This window comes from Aspergillus nidulans, chromosome I, assembly GCF_000011425.1.
Source record: "Aspergillus nidulans FGSC A4 chromosome I".
Taxonomy (NCBI): domain Eukaryota; kingdom Fungi; phylum Ascomycota; class Eurotiomycetes; order Eurotiales; family Aspergillaceae; genus Aspergillus; species Aspergillus nidulans.
In genome coordinates, this window is record NC_066257.1 from 3,488,173 (window position 1) to 3,501,915 (window position 13,743).

The 13,743-nt window shown below is 50.8% G+C and overlaps 7 protein-coding genes across 7 annotated transcripts, besides 1 other annotated feature; 4 read left to right on the forward strand and 3 right to left on the reverse strand.

The window, feature by feature from the left end:
* Positions 1-13,743: part of a sequence feature (contig 1.114 543..25936(1)) that runs on past both edges of the window.
* Positions 306-1,600, forward strand: ANIA_06909 (protein BEST2; the record flags this gene model as incomplete). The annotated part of the gene is made up of 3 exons (XM_659421.1): positions 306-372; positions 435-565; positions 626-1,600. 3 exons carry the CDS (start codon positions 306-308, stop codon positions 1,598-1,600), a joined length of 1,173 nt encoding a protein of 390 aa, XP_664513.1.
* On the reverse strand, positions 1,581-2,975 carry ANIA_06910 (uncharacterized protein). The gene is made up of 5 exons (XM_050611139.1): positions 2,775-2,975; positions 2,545-2,727; positions 2,285-2,495; positions 1,971-2,125; positions 1,581-1,920 (listed from the first exon to the last, which is right to left on the reverse strand). Exons 1-5 carry the CDS (start codon positions 2,919-2,921, stop codon positions 1,894-1,896), a joined length of 723 nt encoding a protein of 240 aa, XP_050467193.1. The 5' UTR covers positions 2,922-2,975; the 3' UTR covers positions 1,581-1,893.
* On the forward strand, positions 3,152-5,933 carry vp16 (tethering complex subunit VPS16; the record flags this gene model as incomplete). Its single annotated transcript, XM_050611140.1, has 7 exons — positions 3,152-3,296; positions 3,343-3,449; positions 3,499-3,627; positions 3,676-4,169; positions 4,215-4,309; positions 4,358-5,628; positions 5,685-5,933. 7 exons carry the CDS (start codon positions 3,152-3,154, stop codon positions 5,931-5,933), a joined length of 2,490 nt encoding a protein of 829 aa, XP_050467194.1.
* ANIA_06912 (Alb1 domain-containing protein) lies at positions 5,956-6,559 on the reverse strand (the record flags this gene model as incomplete). The annotated part of the gene is made up of 3 exons (XM_659424.1): positions 5,956-6,147; positions 6,200-6,492; positions 6,544-6,559. The coding sequence occupies 3 exons, from the start codon at positions 6,557-6,559 to the stop codon at positions 5,956-5,958; spliced, it is 501 nt and encodes a 166-aa protein (XP_664516.1).
* ANIA_06913 (ubiquitin-specific protease UBP1) lies at positions 6,781-8,739 on the forward strand (the record flags this gene model as incomplete). Its single annotated transcript, XM_659425.1, has 2 exons — positions 6,781-7,663; positions 7,730-8,739. 2 exons carry the CDS (start codon positions 6,781-6,783, stop codon positions 8,737-8,739), a joined length of 1,893 nt encoding a protein of 630 aa, XP_664517.1.
* ANIA_06914 (EF-hand superfamily Ca2+-modulated protein) lies at positions 8,915-9,764 on the reverse strand (the record flags this gene model as incomplete). The annotated part of the gene is made up of 2 exons (XM_659426.2): positions 8,915-9,687; positions 9,762-9,764. 2 exons carry the CDS (start codon positions 9,762-9,764, stop codon positions 9,049-9,051), a joined length of 642 nt encoding a protein of 213 aa, XP_664518.1. The 3' UTR covers positions 8,915-9,048.
* Positions 10,073-12,089, forward strand: ANIA_06915 (bifunctional C97 family peptidase/thioredoxin family protein; the record flags this gene model as incomplete). The annotated part of the gene is made up of 4 exons (XM_659427.2): positions 10,073-10,219; positions 10,270-10,284; positions 10,335-10,556; positions 10,605-12,089. The coding sequence occupies exons 1-4, from the start codon at positions 10,184-10,186 to the stop codon at positions 12,087-12,089; spliced, it is 1,758 nt and encodes a 585-aa protein (XP_664519.1). The 5' UTR covers positions 10,073-10,183.

Sequence of the window (13,743 nt, forward strand, 5' to 3'; positions counted from 1 at the left end):
GTGTCAAATAACACCATGACCCCATATGACCGTTGACAGATCCAATCAATGATTTGAATATTACCAGAATATCTGGACCTTAAGATAACGACCATATTGGGAGAATTCACTGCTCTGGCCCAGTATTTAGCGGCATATCGCACTCGCCCGTTGACCGCTACTCCGCCTCTCTCTCCTCTCTGCTGTTTGTCTTTCTTCCGTCAGTAACGTTGCAAGTCGCGAAAAATGAACTGACATTATGAGGTTGAATTTCAGTGAACTGCCTACCCCGACACTAAGTCGTCAACACTCTTCCCACGGCCATCATGAGCGTCATCACTCTCGCGCAAGCACCCACCCGCATCTCTTATCGACCCGGCGCAAGCCCAGAAGGTGAGCACAGAGACCGGATTATCACGTCGCAGAGGTTGACTCTATGTACAGATGGCCCCTAGTATTCCGCTTCATCAAAGGCGCAATTCACGGTGCGATCCTAGTTCAAGTCGTTCTCCACGCCATCTTCACGGCCTTTGTCGTATGGCTTGATCGCTATGTTTTTGATACGGTTGGGTTGCCAAATTCTATAGTACGTATTACCTTTTTAAAAAAGGAAAGTGACCAAGGCCGTTAATGCATTGCATAAAAGATCCCATCTCTCTCCATCGTCGTTGGTTTAATGCTCGTCTTCCGCAACCAAACCTCGTACAACCGCTTCTGGGACGGCCGTAACGGCATGACAACTATCCACACCACAATCCGCAATCTCGTCCGTACTATCCTCTCGAACGCCTACAGCACCGCGCGCCCACCAACGCCCGCTGAGAAACACGACATTGAGCGTACTGTCCGCATCCTAACTGCTATCCCATTCGCGGTTAAGAACCACCTCCGCGCGGAATGGGGCGCAGCTTTCGAGACTGATTTTGGCGGCGCCTCTGCCTCTAATTTCGCCGGCCTTGGTAGTGGTCTCCCGGGTTTGTTGGGTAGTGACCTGAGAGAGAACGGGACAGCGGTTTACAACCCCGTTTATGCGGGCTTGTTGCCGCCGGATCTCCAGGGGTATGAGGGAGAGGGACTGGGTCTCCCCTTCCAGCTATCTTTCTTTGTAGATGGATTTATTAAGCGCGGTGTGGAAAGGGGGTGGTTCAACGCGCCTGGAGCAAGCCAGATGCAAGCGCAGCTAAACGTGCTCATGGACGCTTTCGGCAAAATGGAGACGATAAAGCTAACACCCATCCCTGTCGCCCATTTGATTCACCAAAAACAGGTCCTTGCGCTGTATGGATGTGTGCTGCCATTTGCGATGGTCGATGACATGGGGTGGTGGACAATCCCAATTGTTAGCTTGGTGATCTTTACGCTCTATGGGATCGAGGGGATTGGATCCCAGCTTGAAGACCCGTTCGGGTATGACCGGAATGATATCAAGATGGATGCTCTCGTTGGGGATGCGCGGATGGAGATTGAGGCTGTGTTGGAGGAGTGGAGGAGGGTCATGGCGGTTGTGGAGAGGGAGCGCGCTAGTTACGGTGATGAAGGGGAGAAGGAGGAAGGATTTATGATGCCAGACATGTTTTTAAGGCCGAGATTTAGCGGACCTAGTGTCGGCCACGGCGAATAGTCATTGGCATAGACAGCATCGTGGATATTGGACATAGCACTGATATATGATTGTCGCTGGGCGTTAGGAATCGTCATCTGCTCAGCAATAACCAATAGGCTGGTTACAGAGGCGCTTCCAGACCAAGCACACTCTCTAATATTGTATCCGGAGTCGCATACTCCAACACCTTTGCCACAGCGCTTAAGTCACTCCCATACTGCAAGCTGCGATCATCCTCGGGCTGTGCCACCACGATACGATGACGAAAGACCTTGTTAGCGGCCAGCGCTACGATCGATGGCGTGACGTAGTCAATGCCGTGAATAACAGCGAGCAGTCTATAGCGTCAGCCTAAGAGACGTCTTGTGGGGAGCGTTAGATATCCTACTTTGCTAGTTTTGCGAACTGAATGCTGGATCGCGCAGATATACCGCCTGCGACAGCGCGGCTCAGGCGGAGAAAGACCACAATGTCTTGTTGGTACTGAACAAGCTCTGCGGTTGTAGTAACCGTTTTGCTCGCGTCGTGGAGTGCTTCTAAGAGCTTGGTACGTTAGTAATTAGGTTGTGCAAAGATTAGCGGGGATATACTTCATGGTCGATGCTCGTATGATGACTATCTCTCGTGATTGGTTTGTGAACAACAGAGGACATAGAGGCCTGGCCTTCAGACATCCAGTCATCATCTTCTAAGTACACATACCCGCCTTCAGAGTCGTGAAAGTGGGATATGAAGAGAGTGTCGTTCTGGGCGCGTTAGACAGCATAACAAGCTGCCAGAGGAGACTCACTAAGTGAACGTTGAGTTTCGGCCGCACCTGCGATAAGTCGTGGACTATAACGGGAACAAACAGGAAGTGCGTTGGGGCTTCACGAACGCCGCTGGACGTGGTAAGCTTTCTCGACCGCATTAACTGGTATAGGTGAGCAGAAGTCGGCGTAATCACTAAGACGGCAATGTACCTCCACGGCCTCGAGTTGTATACGCTCGGACGCATAGTCGAAGTTCTTAGCGATAACGACATCCGCTACAGTTCCTGGCTCGCTGCGCGAGTGGGTACAAACTTGATCGTGAAAATCCTCGAGAGAAGTTGTACCAGAGAACTCCACAACCGCGTATCTGAGACCATACGTATGGGAGCAGATCTGAGTGATTGTAAGTTCCATACCTAGATAACGAGGTAGTTACTTACCAAGGCAAGCTCTGCCGCGACGTCATGGATGTTGCCCTCAGTAGCTTCAATCAAACAGTGCTCCCGCCCGCCCAAACAAATGAGCAGGGCCAATTCGAGATCCGATAACTCATGCGCAAGCACGCTTATATTTTGAAGGTTATCCATTATTATCCATCGATATGACGCTCATGATTGTACATTAGTCTCTGGCCATCTTGCTGGTCGGGTGAGTTGCAGAAGTTGGGGTAGGGACAGTGGGCAGCCTGATATAGGCGTGATCAAATCGGGTTAGCGCAGCCCAGCCATGTGAGCTCCGAACGACAGTAGCCAGAGCTCCAGGAACATCCATTCTGCGACTCCATACTTGGGTCGCTTTTCCATAAAACCGTCAATAAATGGCGCCGTCTAATCCTCTAGCTAACTGGGAAAGGCTCGGGTCTAGCTTCTACCGAAAAGTCCCTTTATACCACTCGGTATTCGGTGAGGATGTTGAGCTGGAGAATTACATTGTTGCCGGCGCTCCGTACGGAGGGGCTATTGGTGTGTAAGACAGATCCGCGAGAGGGATATCGCTGATTGCATATAGCTCTGTATCGAGATGAGAGTAAACCTCTAAGGTTTCGCGACGCTCAGACCGGCAAGTCGAACATTGATATTTACTCTCGGTCCGGGAAGTTGATCAACCGGCTTAATGTAGGTTCATCCATCTTCTAGGGAGCTGGATACCTTTCTAACTCATCAGTGGGAGCATGGGACGATAAGGGGGCTCGGATGGTCTGATCAAGAGGAACTGCTGGTGATCACAGAAGACGGTACTGTTCGGCGCTACTTTGGTTTGTACGGTGACTTCACCTCGTTTTCTCTCGGGAACGTAAGCGCTCACGTTGACTCAATGTGGCGGACTATCTAACATTCACAGGGAGCAGAGGAATATGGAGTTAGGGCGTGCCGATTCTGGAACTCCGGCTTTGTTGCCTTGCTGGCTAATAACCAGCTGATTGCTGTTTCCAGCTATAACGAGCCACGACCAAGGCTCCTAGCACAATGTCCGGAAGGAGAGGTTGCTTCGTGGTCTCTCATTCCACCAGCTTATACGTTATCCCGCTCTGTTGAGGTTCTTCTTGCTGTTGATAAGACGATCTACCTCGTCGATCCTACGGAGGCTGAGGATAAAGTGCTCCAAAATGGACCTTTTAAGCATGCGAGCGTGTCGCCCACGGGCCAATTTGTTGCTCTTTTGACAGCTGAAGGGAAGGTCTGGGTGGTGAGCAGCGACTTCCAAAGCAAGTACAGTGAGTACGACCCGGACTCGCGGGTCACTCCCCGAGCTGTGGAATGGTGTGGCAACGATGCCGTTGTTATTGCTTGGGAAGATGAGGTTCACCTTATAGGGCCTAATGGTGCAGCTGCACGGTAAGCACACCATTACTTAGGTGAAAGGCTTTCTAATCTGGACAGGTATTGGTACGACGGGACTGTTCACGTGTTGCCGGAATTTGACGGCGTTGGCCTACTCACTAACGATACATACGAGTTTTTGCACAAAGTATCAGGTAAGTACCCTGTTCGGGTTTTTGTCGATTGCCGCTAACCTGGAGAAGATGTTACTGAGACTATTTTTCGTCTTGGGTCAACATCGCCGGCGTCAGTCCTGTTAGACTCTATCGACCTCCTGGAGAAGAAGTCTCCCAAAGCAGATGATAATATCCAACGGATCAAACCGAGCCTACCAGAAGCTGTTGATATGTGTGTTAAGGCATCTGGCTTAGAATTCGACGCTTACTGGCAGAAGCGACTGCTGAAAGCAGCGTCCTTTGGAAAATCAGTTCTTGACTTGTACAACAGCGACGAATTTGTCGAGATGACCGAGAAATTACGGGTTCTGCAGGCCGTGAGAGACTTCCAAATAGGACTCGCTGTTTCATATGACCAGTATATGCGCCTGACATCGGAGAAGCTAATTGAGCGTCTCGTGAACAGAAGGAACTATCTACTTGCTATCCGGATATCAGAATACCTCCAGCTACCTGCTGACAAAATATACGTCCACTGGGGAAGCTCGAAGGTCAAGGTTTCTACAGTCGACGACGAAGCTGTCTGCAAGCTCATTGTGCAAAGACTTGACGGAAAGCCAGGGATATCCTTCGAGGCCATCGCACAAGCGGCTTACGATGAAGGCCGCTCACACCTCGCAACCCAGCTTCTAAACCACGAACCGCGGGCCGGTAAGCAGGTTCCGTTGCTTCTGAATATGGAAGAGGATGAGATCGCACTGGACAAAGCTCTACAGAGCGGAGATGACGATCTTGTTAACTACGTTCTTCTTCATTTGAAGAGCAAACTTCCTATCGCAAGCTTCTTCAGGATGATCAATACACGGCCAATGGCGTCTGCACTTGTGGAAACAACCGCTCGGGAGGAAGATCCCGAGTTGCTAAAAGATCTGTTTTACCAGGATGATCGACCCTTGGACGGGTCAAATGTGCTTCTTTCGGATGCCCTGAAAGAGAGCGACTTGCCGCGCAAACAAGAAAAGCTTCTACTCGCTTCTCGACTACTTTCGGACTCTAAAGACCCGACATTGGTATTACATCGGAACCTGTTAAATGAGTCGTCACAATTACTTAAAACACAGGAAGCTCTGGACAAAGACCTGGCGGAACGATCTGAATTCCTTGGCCTGAGCTTGAATGAGACTGTCTACAGGCTGATCAGATCAGGGTACGGTAGGCGAGCACAAAAGATCCAAAGCGACTTTAAAATGCCAGAGAGGACGTATTGGTGGTTGAGACTACGAGCGCTAGTAGCGAAGCGTGACTGGGGAGAGCTGGAAGAGATTGGCAAGATCAAGAAGTCACCAATAGGATGGGAGGTGAGTAAAGCAAAGATATTTATCATGGTGTCATGCACGCTGACATGATCGTGAAGCCTTTCTATAACGAAATTTTAGGAGCTGGAAACACAAAGCTGGCTTCCGTCTTCGTCCCAAAATGCACCAATCTACCCGCGGAGGAAAGAATTGAGATGTGGGTGAAATGCGGAATGATTGTAAAGGCTGGAGAGGAGGCCTTCAAGGCAAAAGATATCAATACCCTTGAGCTTCTCCAAGCCAAGGCCTCGGGGCCGTCTGCCGTCGAGATAGGCCGGATGATTAACCAGCTACGGCCGAAGAAATGATCGCCTTTCCTTCTATTTTACCTCAGGTAATCTCGTCGTCCTCATCAACCCCAGCATGCGCGTCTACCGGGAGATCTTGAGTAACTTGTGCGGTGCGTGTTTTGGGTTTGCTGCTCGCTGCGGTAACGTCGACCATGGCATCATCGTCCCCAGTATCTACTCCGGCGAGGGCTTCAAACTTGGACACTTTCCCGTTCAAATCACTCCAATCAGCCTAGACAAGCATGTTAAACTGGATCATATCATGCACAATGACCAACTCTTACCCTGCGATTCTTGACCGTTTTCGCACGCTTGGTGCTCTTAGCCACCTTGATCTCATGCCGGTCCATGACAGCCTCCGCCCTCTCCATACCTTTCTGCTGCCGTAATCGCTGCGCCCGTGACTTTGCTTTTGGTTTCGACTGTTTCTTAGATACGCCAGCATTGGCACGATCGGCGAGGATTGACTCGCGCTGCAAAGGAGTGTTTTCGGCTCGAGGGAGATTCGTCAGAGACTTGTCCAGGTCGAGACTCGGAGATGCTGCCCGGCGGGCAGCCCGCGAGTGTTTGGAGGGAGCTGAAAATAATTGTTAGAAAGTACTTAGCGTTATTTAGGAGATAGACTCACGCCTTGCTTTCGCCATATTTAACGTGGTCGTATAAATTGTGTTTTGCGTAGAATATTTTTGTGGAGACCGCTATCGATAAAACACGGTTACGGGAGACTACACCGGCCAGAAGCGCAACTGGGGCGCTTACATGCAGGCGATCTGCAGGTGCTTCCTCCTCCATACAACGTTTTCTGTAGTTGCCTGTGCTCCAGCATCGCTGTCTCTATGCGTCGTCTTATAACTCTTCATCAGCCATGAATGCTCGTCGAGAGGGGATTGATTTCCTCACTCAGAGTTACTACTCAGATAGAAACAGCCATAATGACAGCTTCTGGCACCACTTGCAAGATAACGCCTCCTTGACATACGTCCTTGTCACAACAGTATCTGTGCTTTTTTTCTTGAACCACTTCAGATCAATTCCTGCTTCATTTGCCAGAGCCTCGTGGGACATTGCCGTCTACTTAACTCCCTCCCGCATCATCGCCATTCTCGATTCGAAGTCGACGAATAGTTCGGACGAACCTTCGGCGGAGATGACACTCCAAGCTAAAAGTGAGGCGATGCAGCGCATCCTCGGACTCAACCATGCTACGTTTCCGTCGTTTTTCCCTCGAGCTAGGGCTCTCTCTGGGCTCAGCAACGCCCTGTTGGGAAGCAAAGACACTATCCCTCCAGGTCTAGGAAACTGGGATAATTCGTGCTACCAGAACAGTATAATTCAGGGTTTAGCATCGCTGCCCTCGCTTGCGGAGTTCTTGGAGCGGAATATTAGTTCACTCGGTGGAAAAATCTCTTTATCGACCCATGAAGCTCTCAAAGAAATCATTGATCGGTTGAATAGTGCAGATAATCATGGACAAAGGCTTTGGGCACCACCCGACTTGAAGTCAATGAGCAGTTGGCAGCAGCAGGATGCGCAGGAATATTTCTCGAAAGTTGTCGATCAGTTGGATCATGAAGTACAGCAAGCTACACGACGACGGACTCGAAACTTGGGGTTGAAGATGGCAGGACCGCAGGAACATGTTATTGGAACAACAGCAGCACAATCTGATGGTCCGATGCACCCTGGACGTCTAGAAAACCAATCTTTCCGCAATCCTCTAGAAGGTCTTCTTGCGCAAAGGGTAGGATGTATGCAATGTGGATGGTCAGAAGGACTGTCTTTGATTCCTTTCAACTGCTTGACCGTGCCTCTAGGCGCTGGCTATGAATATGATGTTCGTGATTGTTTGGACCATTATATGAATCTTGAGCAGATTGAAGGTGTGGAATGCGCCAAGTGCACACTGCTCCGCGCCCGAGACCAACTTCGCAACTTGATGCAGCAAATCGAAGACGATGAAAAGCTAGTAGAGGCTAAGGAGCGGACAAAAGTCTCAGACGCACTCAAATCATCGGCTGAGCAGAGGCTACAGGCTGTTGAAGAAGCTTTAGAGGAAGCTGACTTTACAGAGAAAACTCTGTCGAAAAAATGCCACATTCCATCTAAAAATAGGGTTACGACGACGAAGTCAAGGCAAGCCGTCATCGCCAGGCCACCAGGCTGCCTGGCAATCCACATCAATCGAAGCGTGTTCGATGAGCACACCGGCCTGTTACGAAAGAACTACGCAGCAGTCAAATTTCCTAGGGTCCTTGACTTGGGCGAATGGTGCTTGGGAGGGAGCTATGACGAAGCGATCAAGCAGAAGGTTGAAAATTGGGGCACTGATCCTCGGGTTTCGATGCTACACCCGCCAGGCGCGGCGAGGGATGGCGATCGCCGTTATGAATTGCGCGCGGTAGTCACTCACTATGGTCGTCACGAGAACGGCCACTATATATGCTATAGAAAGCACCCAGTTGAAGTATTCCCAGCTCAAGTACCGGAAGCAGTTCTAGAAGCGGATGGTGAGAAAGAAAGGTCTGAGCGTTGGTACAGACTGAGCGACGAAGACGTCCAGATGGTCAGCGAGGAGAACGTGATGACCCAGGGAGGGGCATTTATGCTATTCTACGAGGCCACCGAGACACCAGCTCCCGGAGCCAGATTAGATACCAATGGCCGAAATCCGATATCGAGCTTCTCCCCCTCCCAAGAAGATATGTCCTCTAATATGTCCACGACTACGGATCGTTCAACAATGTACGACACATCCCGCGCTACTAGCGTATCGGCCGAGGGGGAGCAAGCCAGCGAGAAGGGTCAGATGTTAGAAGTCGATTGACCTCCGCAGGTTTGGTTCCTCACTTGTTTCGCATCCTTGAACGCATGCATCTGCATGTATTGTGATACCCAGAAGAAAGCATACTAGGCGTTATCGGCTTTGGTCTTTTCCTTTAATATTCTGCTAGGAATTCTACCGGGCTGCGTATTTGTTTGTATTAGTACCTAGTGGAATACATAGGATTTTGGCATTGGCGACAGCAACATAGTGGAAGGTAGAAATGAGCCTATTACTATTATCTGACCACAAACACCAACAAAGTAATCCAACGCCAACGCCAACGCCAACGCCAGTCATTGATACAACCACCTAGAAGACTCCAGCCCGTTGCATGATCTCATGGAACTGCTCTAACGACACCCCAGCATCGACCCCCACACCCCCATTTGCCTCCAGAATCATATCCCTCAGCAGCGCGTCGTCCAAATCCTCCTTCAGCTCACGCGCAATCCGCCTCAAATGACCCATCGTAATTGGACCGTCGGTCCCCTGCGTGAACAGCTGAAAGGCAGAATCCACCTCTGCGGACATAGCATCATCGGATCGCGATCGCAGTTTCGCCGCCGCAACAGATAGAAAGGGCGCGTAGGGGACGTATCCTGTGAATGTAGGGTCGACGGCCGACAGAATTGATTGGAGTTCTTCTGATGAGGAGGGTGCAAGGCCTAGAGCTCTGCCAACCATCCTCGTTAGCCACCCCTGTCCGCCCACCTTGACGTTTGTGGAATAGGGAGCGACATACACAAGAGCTTTCCGTACGTCCTCTCGCGCGATAACACCATCCTTCTCATCAGGAAATTCTTCATTCGCCTCTGAAAAGATATTAAACACCTCCTTTATCTCATTCTCCTCTTCCCCGCTAATATTGTTCTCCTTGGCGAGTTTGGATTGCCGCGCTTTCTTCGGGCCCGACGACGATCCGGTCGGTGCGGAACGCTTCTTTGGCGGCTGGACGGGCATAGCGTTAGTCGCCGTACATGCTATTCTTGAGGTCGAGAAGGTAGATCATAACTAGAACTTACCATAGGGCTAGAGTGACCGTGATGGCAGTTGCCGGAGGTCGTTTGCGATGCAATTGACGTCAAAGAGTGCCGTGAAAGGGCGGGCGGCACTCGGCCATTTGTGGGGTGAGTGGAGGTTTAGTTATCGTCGATATAGTAGCAAGTCCATCACATTGCAAGATCTAGGATGTGATGTATATTGTAGCTGGTTACTCTGAGACGGAGTTGTCGATCATCATCGCATGTCATCGAAGATTGCGGAAGCTGTACACCCGCGATGCTGACGTAACAGTGCGTGCCTGGCATCGTCTTGAGCTTTTTGCAGCGGACATGGTGCTTATAAGGCGCACGTTTGGATTTGCATTCCCGGCTTTCTAGACTTTTCAGATCTATACTATTTGCGCTGTTTTGGTTCTGTGTTACAGCGACCCGGCATCCCCAAGATGGATATAGAGTTGTATGTCTATGACCTGTCGCAGGTAAGGATGCTTACGCTGGGATGCTAGATGAACATTGCTAACTAGAACAGGGCCTGGCAAGAATGGTATGCATACCATAATTCAGCTTGGTTTGAGCTGTTTCTGACTTCGGCAGTACTCGATGGCCCTGACAGGGGTGCAGATCGACGCCATCTACCACACGTCCCTGGTCTTCAACAACACTGAGTACTACTTCGGCCAGGGCATCCAGACAGCCCAGCCTAGTAGTACGCACCACGGCCAACCCATGGAGAAGATCCATATTGGGACGAGCGAGCTGCCCTTAGAAGTGGTGGAGGAGTATCTGCAGTCGCTGAGCTCGATCTATACACCAGAGGTATGAAAACTATCTTGGTTACTTATTGGCGAGATATTGACGGTTTAGTCCTATGATCTCTTCCTGCACAACTGCAACAACTTTACTCAAGATCTGGCTATGTTCCTTGTTGGGAAGAGTATTCCCGAGCATATTCGGAATCTTCCGACGACGTTTTTGAGCACGCCCTTCGGGCAGATGCTGAAGCCTCAGATTGAGAGTGCCCTACGTGGTGTCACGCAGGCTCCAGGGCAAGGGTTGCCGGCGCCACGATCAGGACCTGCTGGGTCGCACACTCAGGCTCAAGCCCAGTCCCAGGGCAAGGTCCGAGTGGTGGGCAGCTTGAATGAGCTCGAGCAGCATCTGTCCTCTGCTTCGAAGTCGTGTGCAGTCATCTTTTTCACCTCGGCTACTTGTCCATCATGCAAGATGATGTATCCGGTATATGATGAGCTTGCGGCAGAAGCCGGCTCTAAGGCTGTTCTACTCAAAGTCGATACCAGTATGGCCCATGATGTCGCCGTGCGGTACGGCGTTCACGCAACGCCAACATTCATGACTTTCCTGCGTGGCGAGAAACTTGATACATGGGCCGGTGCCGACGCAGGAAAACTTCGTGGGAACGTTCGTCTTCTCTTAGAGATGGCTTATCCAACGCACCCACACCGCGAGCTTCGCCTTCCGAGCTTCCAGCGCACCATCACCAACTACGTCACGTACAACAAGACGCCTCCTTTGGAGAAACTTATGCAGAAACTCAAACCGCATGACCAAGACCCGACCCTCCTCGCCATAATCGACTTCATCAAACATCGTACTACGTCCAGCTCAGCAGATACCCCGTTACCATCAGACCTCCCTACCTTCGCAACCTATCTCGCTCAAACTTTTCACTCCACCCCGCAAGAGAACCGCTTCGCCCTCGTTGACCTCGTTCGCGTCCTCTTTGTCGACCCCCGTGTCGCCGCATATTTCGGCGAAGACACAAGCCACACCCTCCTCCTCACCTTCTTCTCCACCTCAGAGGACGAAGCGACATCTTACAGCCTCCGCATCGTCACCCTCCAACTCGCCTGTAACCTCTTTAAAACACCGGTTTACACAAATCATCTCTCTTCGCCATCGAATCCCCTCCGCCCAGCCCTCCTTTCACTTGTCACATCAAGCCTCCTTAATGCACAGTCCAATCTCCGCGTCGTCGCCGCCAGTCTAGCCTATAACCTCGCCGCACTGAATCATAACGCGCGATTCGCCAATACCGGCAGCGAACCTCTAACGGAAGAAGAACAAGTCGCGCTAACAGCGTCGGTCGCCGAAGCTCTGGCCCAGGAATCGTCTAGCACCGAGGCCCTGCACGGCCTTCTCTTCTCACTGGGGCTGCTGATCTACGAGGTGCCGATGGATGGCGCGGTAATAGACCTTTGTCGGGCGCTTAACCTTAAGGAGGCTGTTGAGGGAAAGAAGGAACTGATCACGAATGGTGACCAGGGCAAGGATAAGGGGGATTCTTTGTTTAGAGAAGTTGGGCGGGAGTTGCTCGCGAAAGGGCTCTAGTTTAGATTGGCTGGTTTCCTAGCCAGTTAGGGATGGTAGTAAAAATTGATACCACCCTTCTCTCAGCGTTCTTTGATGGCAGGGTTAAGGTAAAAGATGCCACATCAAAGACTTAAGAGGAGGAAGTAGAGTACTTTTGTGTTGTCTTCGGCTGGTGATGGCTGGAGTTGGTATAGGATCGGAAGGACAAAGAGGAAGAATTAGGGCGCATTAGAAGAAGCTTTAATGATTATGGGAGGATCAAGGAAGAAATGTATGTGATATGATTAGGACGTAGCATAAATCTTTACTTAAGCTTAAGAGTTCTTTATTATTTAGTTCACTCGCTGCATCGTTCCTCCACACTGTCTGCTCCTTGTTTCCTTTCTTAGTCGCGATTTCTGGATATGCTGTCCAAATATAGACTGAAATGGTAAAAGCACAGCCCGGCAATTGGGTGGGTTAGATTTAGATTCGACCTGGTCGTCGAATGCTGGGTAGCTGAGCATTGTGCACTGACGTTACCTTCCTGACCCTGGCTAGTAGTAGAACGACGACCAGTAAGTAGTACGGAGTACAGTATATGGAATACTGAAACGATTCGACACGAAGGCGAAGTGAACAATCAGAGACCAGAGTTCAGAGTCCAAGTTTGCTTTCTACTCAAGTGATCAGATGCTGAAACCGAGGGGCATTTAAGACAGGCATTTGACACCTTCAGATGTACCTCTTGAACCGATGTGTCCGCGGGTAAGAGCTCTGTCTAGCATCAACATATGCAGTATACACTGGCTTATAGTGGCAGCTTGAGTAGGAGGTGCGCTTGTTCTAAGCGTCAGAAGGGTAGGAGCTGCCGTCTCGGTACCTGATCGGTCATCGCGCTTGCCTTCTGAGTACTGGGTAGGGAGGCTAAATACTCCGTTCCTGAAAGCATAACTGGGACGTTACAATCATCCATCAGTAGAGAGGAGTTACCTTCAGCTTCGCATACTGGCCGCGGCCAACCGTGCTCAGCAGGCGATCTTTCTGGCTGTGTGATAGACATGTCCACACAAAGAACACCGCGCATATCTATTTCGACCTGAATCGATGCGACATCAACAGACTTGGGGCGGTGGCGCCACAACTCGCGTCTAGCCGCCGCGGCAATTGCCAGCAGAAGACAATCAATTCAACGCAAACCCAGCGCAGCACTAACAACCGTGCTCACAAGCGCAGTCGTAATGTACTTCCTCCCTTGACAGGGTGTAAATGGAGTCTAGATCTAGTCTCCCGTCTTGGGCTTGAGCTCGAGATCGAGCACTGCGATCAAACGAACTCAACGGCGCGGGCGGACGGGGACGAAACAAGGATTGCCCATGGTACGGGACGCGGAAGTCTGTACCCGCGCGAGGTTGGACATCGGTTAATAAAAAACCCTGAGTTTGGGAGATTGGGGATGCTGCAGATCGAATCCTGGTGCAAGTTTGATACCCGTTGGCAATGGCTGCGGCAGCTGCTGCGGCAGCGGGAAAGCAGGGCAAACAGGGTTTTCCTGCTTGACCTGTCCGAACCTGAACCACTTGACGAATGTCGCGATGGCGGGATGGCGCAGTACTTATTCTCTGCTGGTTTGCTTCCACTCGCGCTCTATGTTTGACGTTTGTGCGAAGGGTCGGGTCGGGTCGGGGTTGAA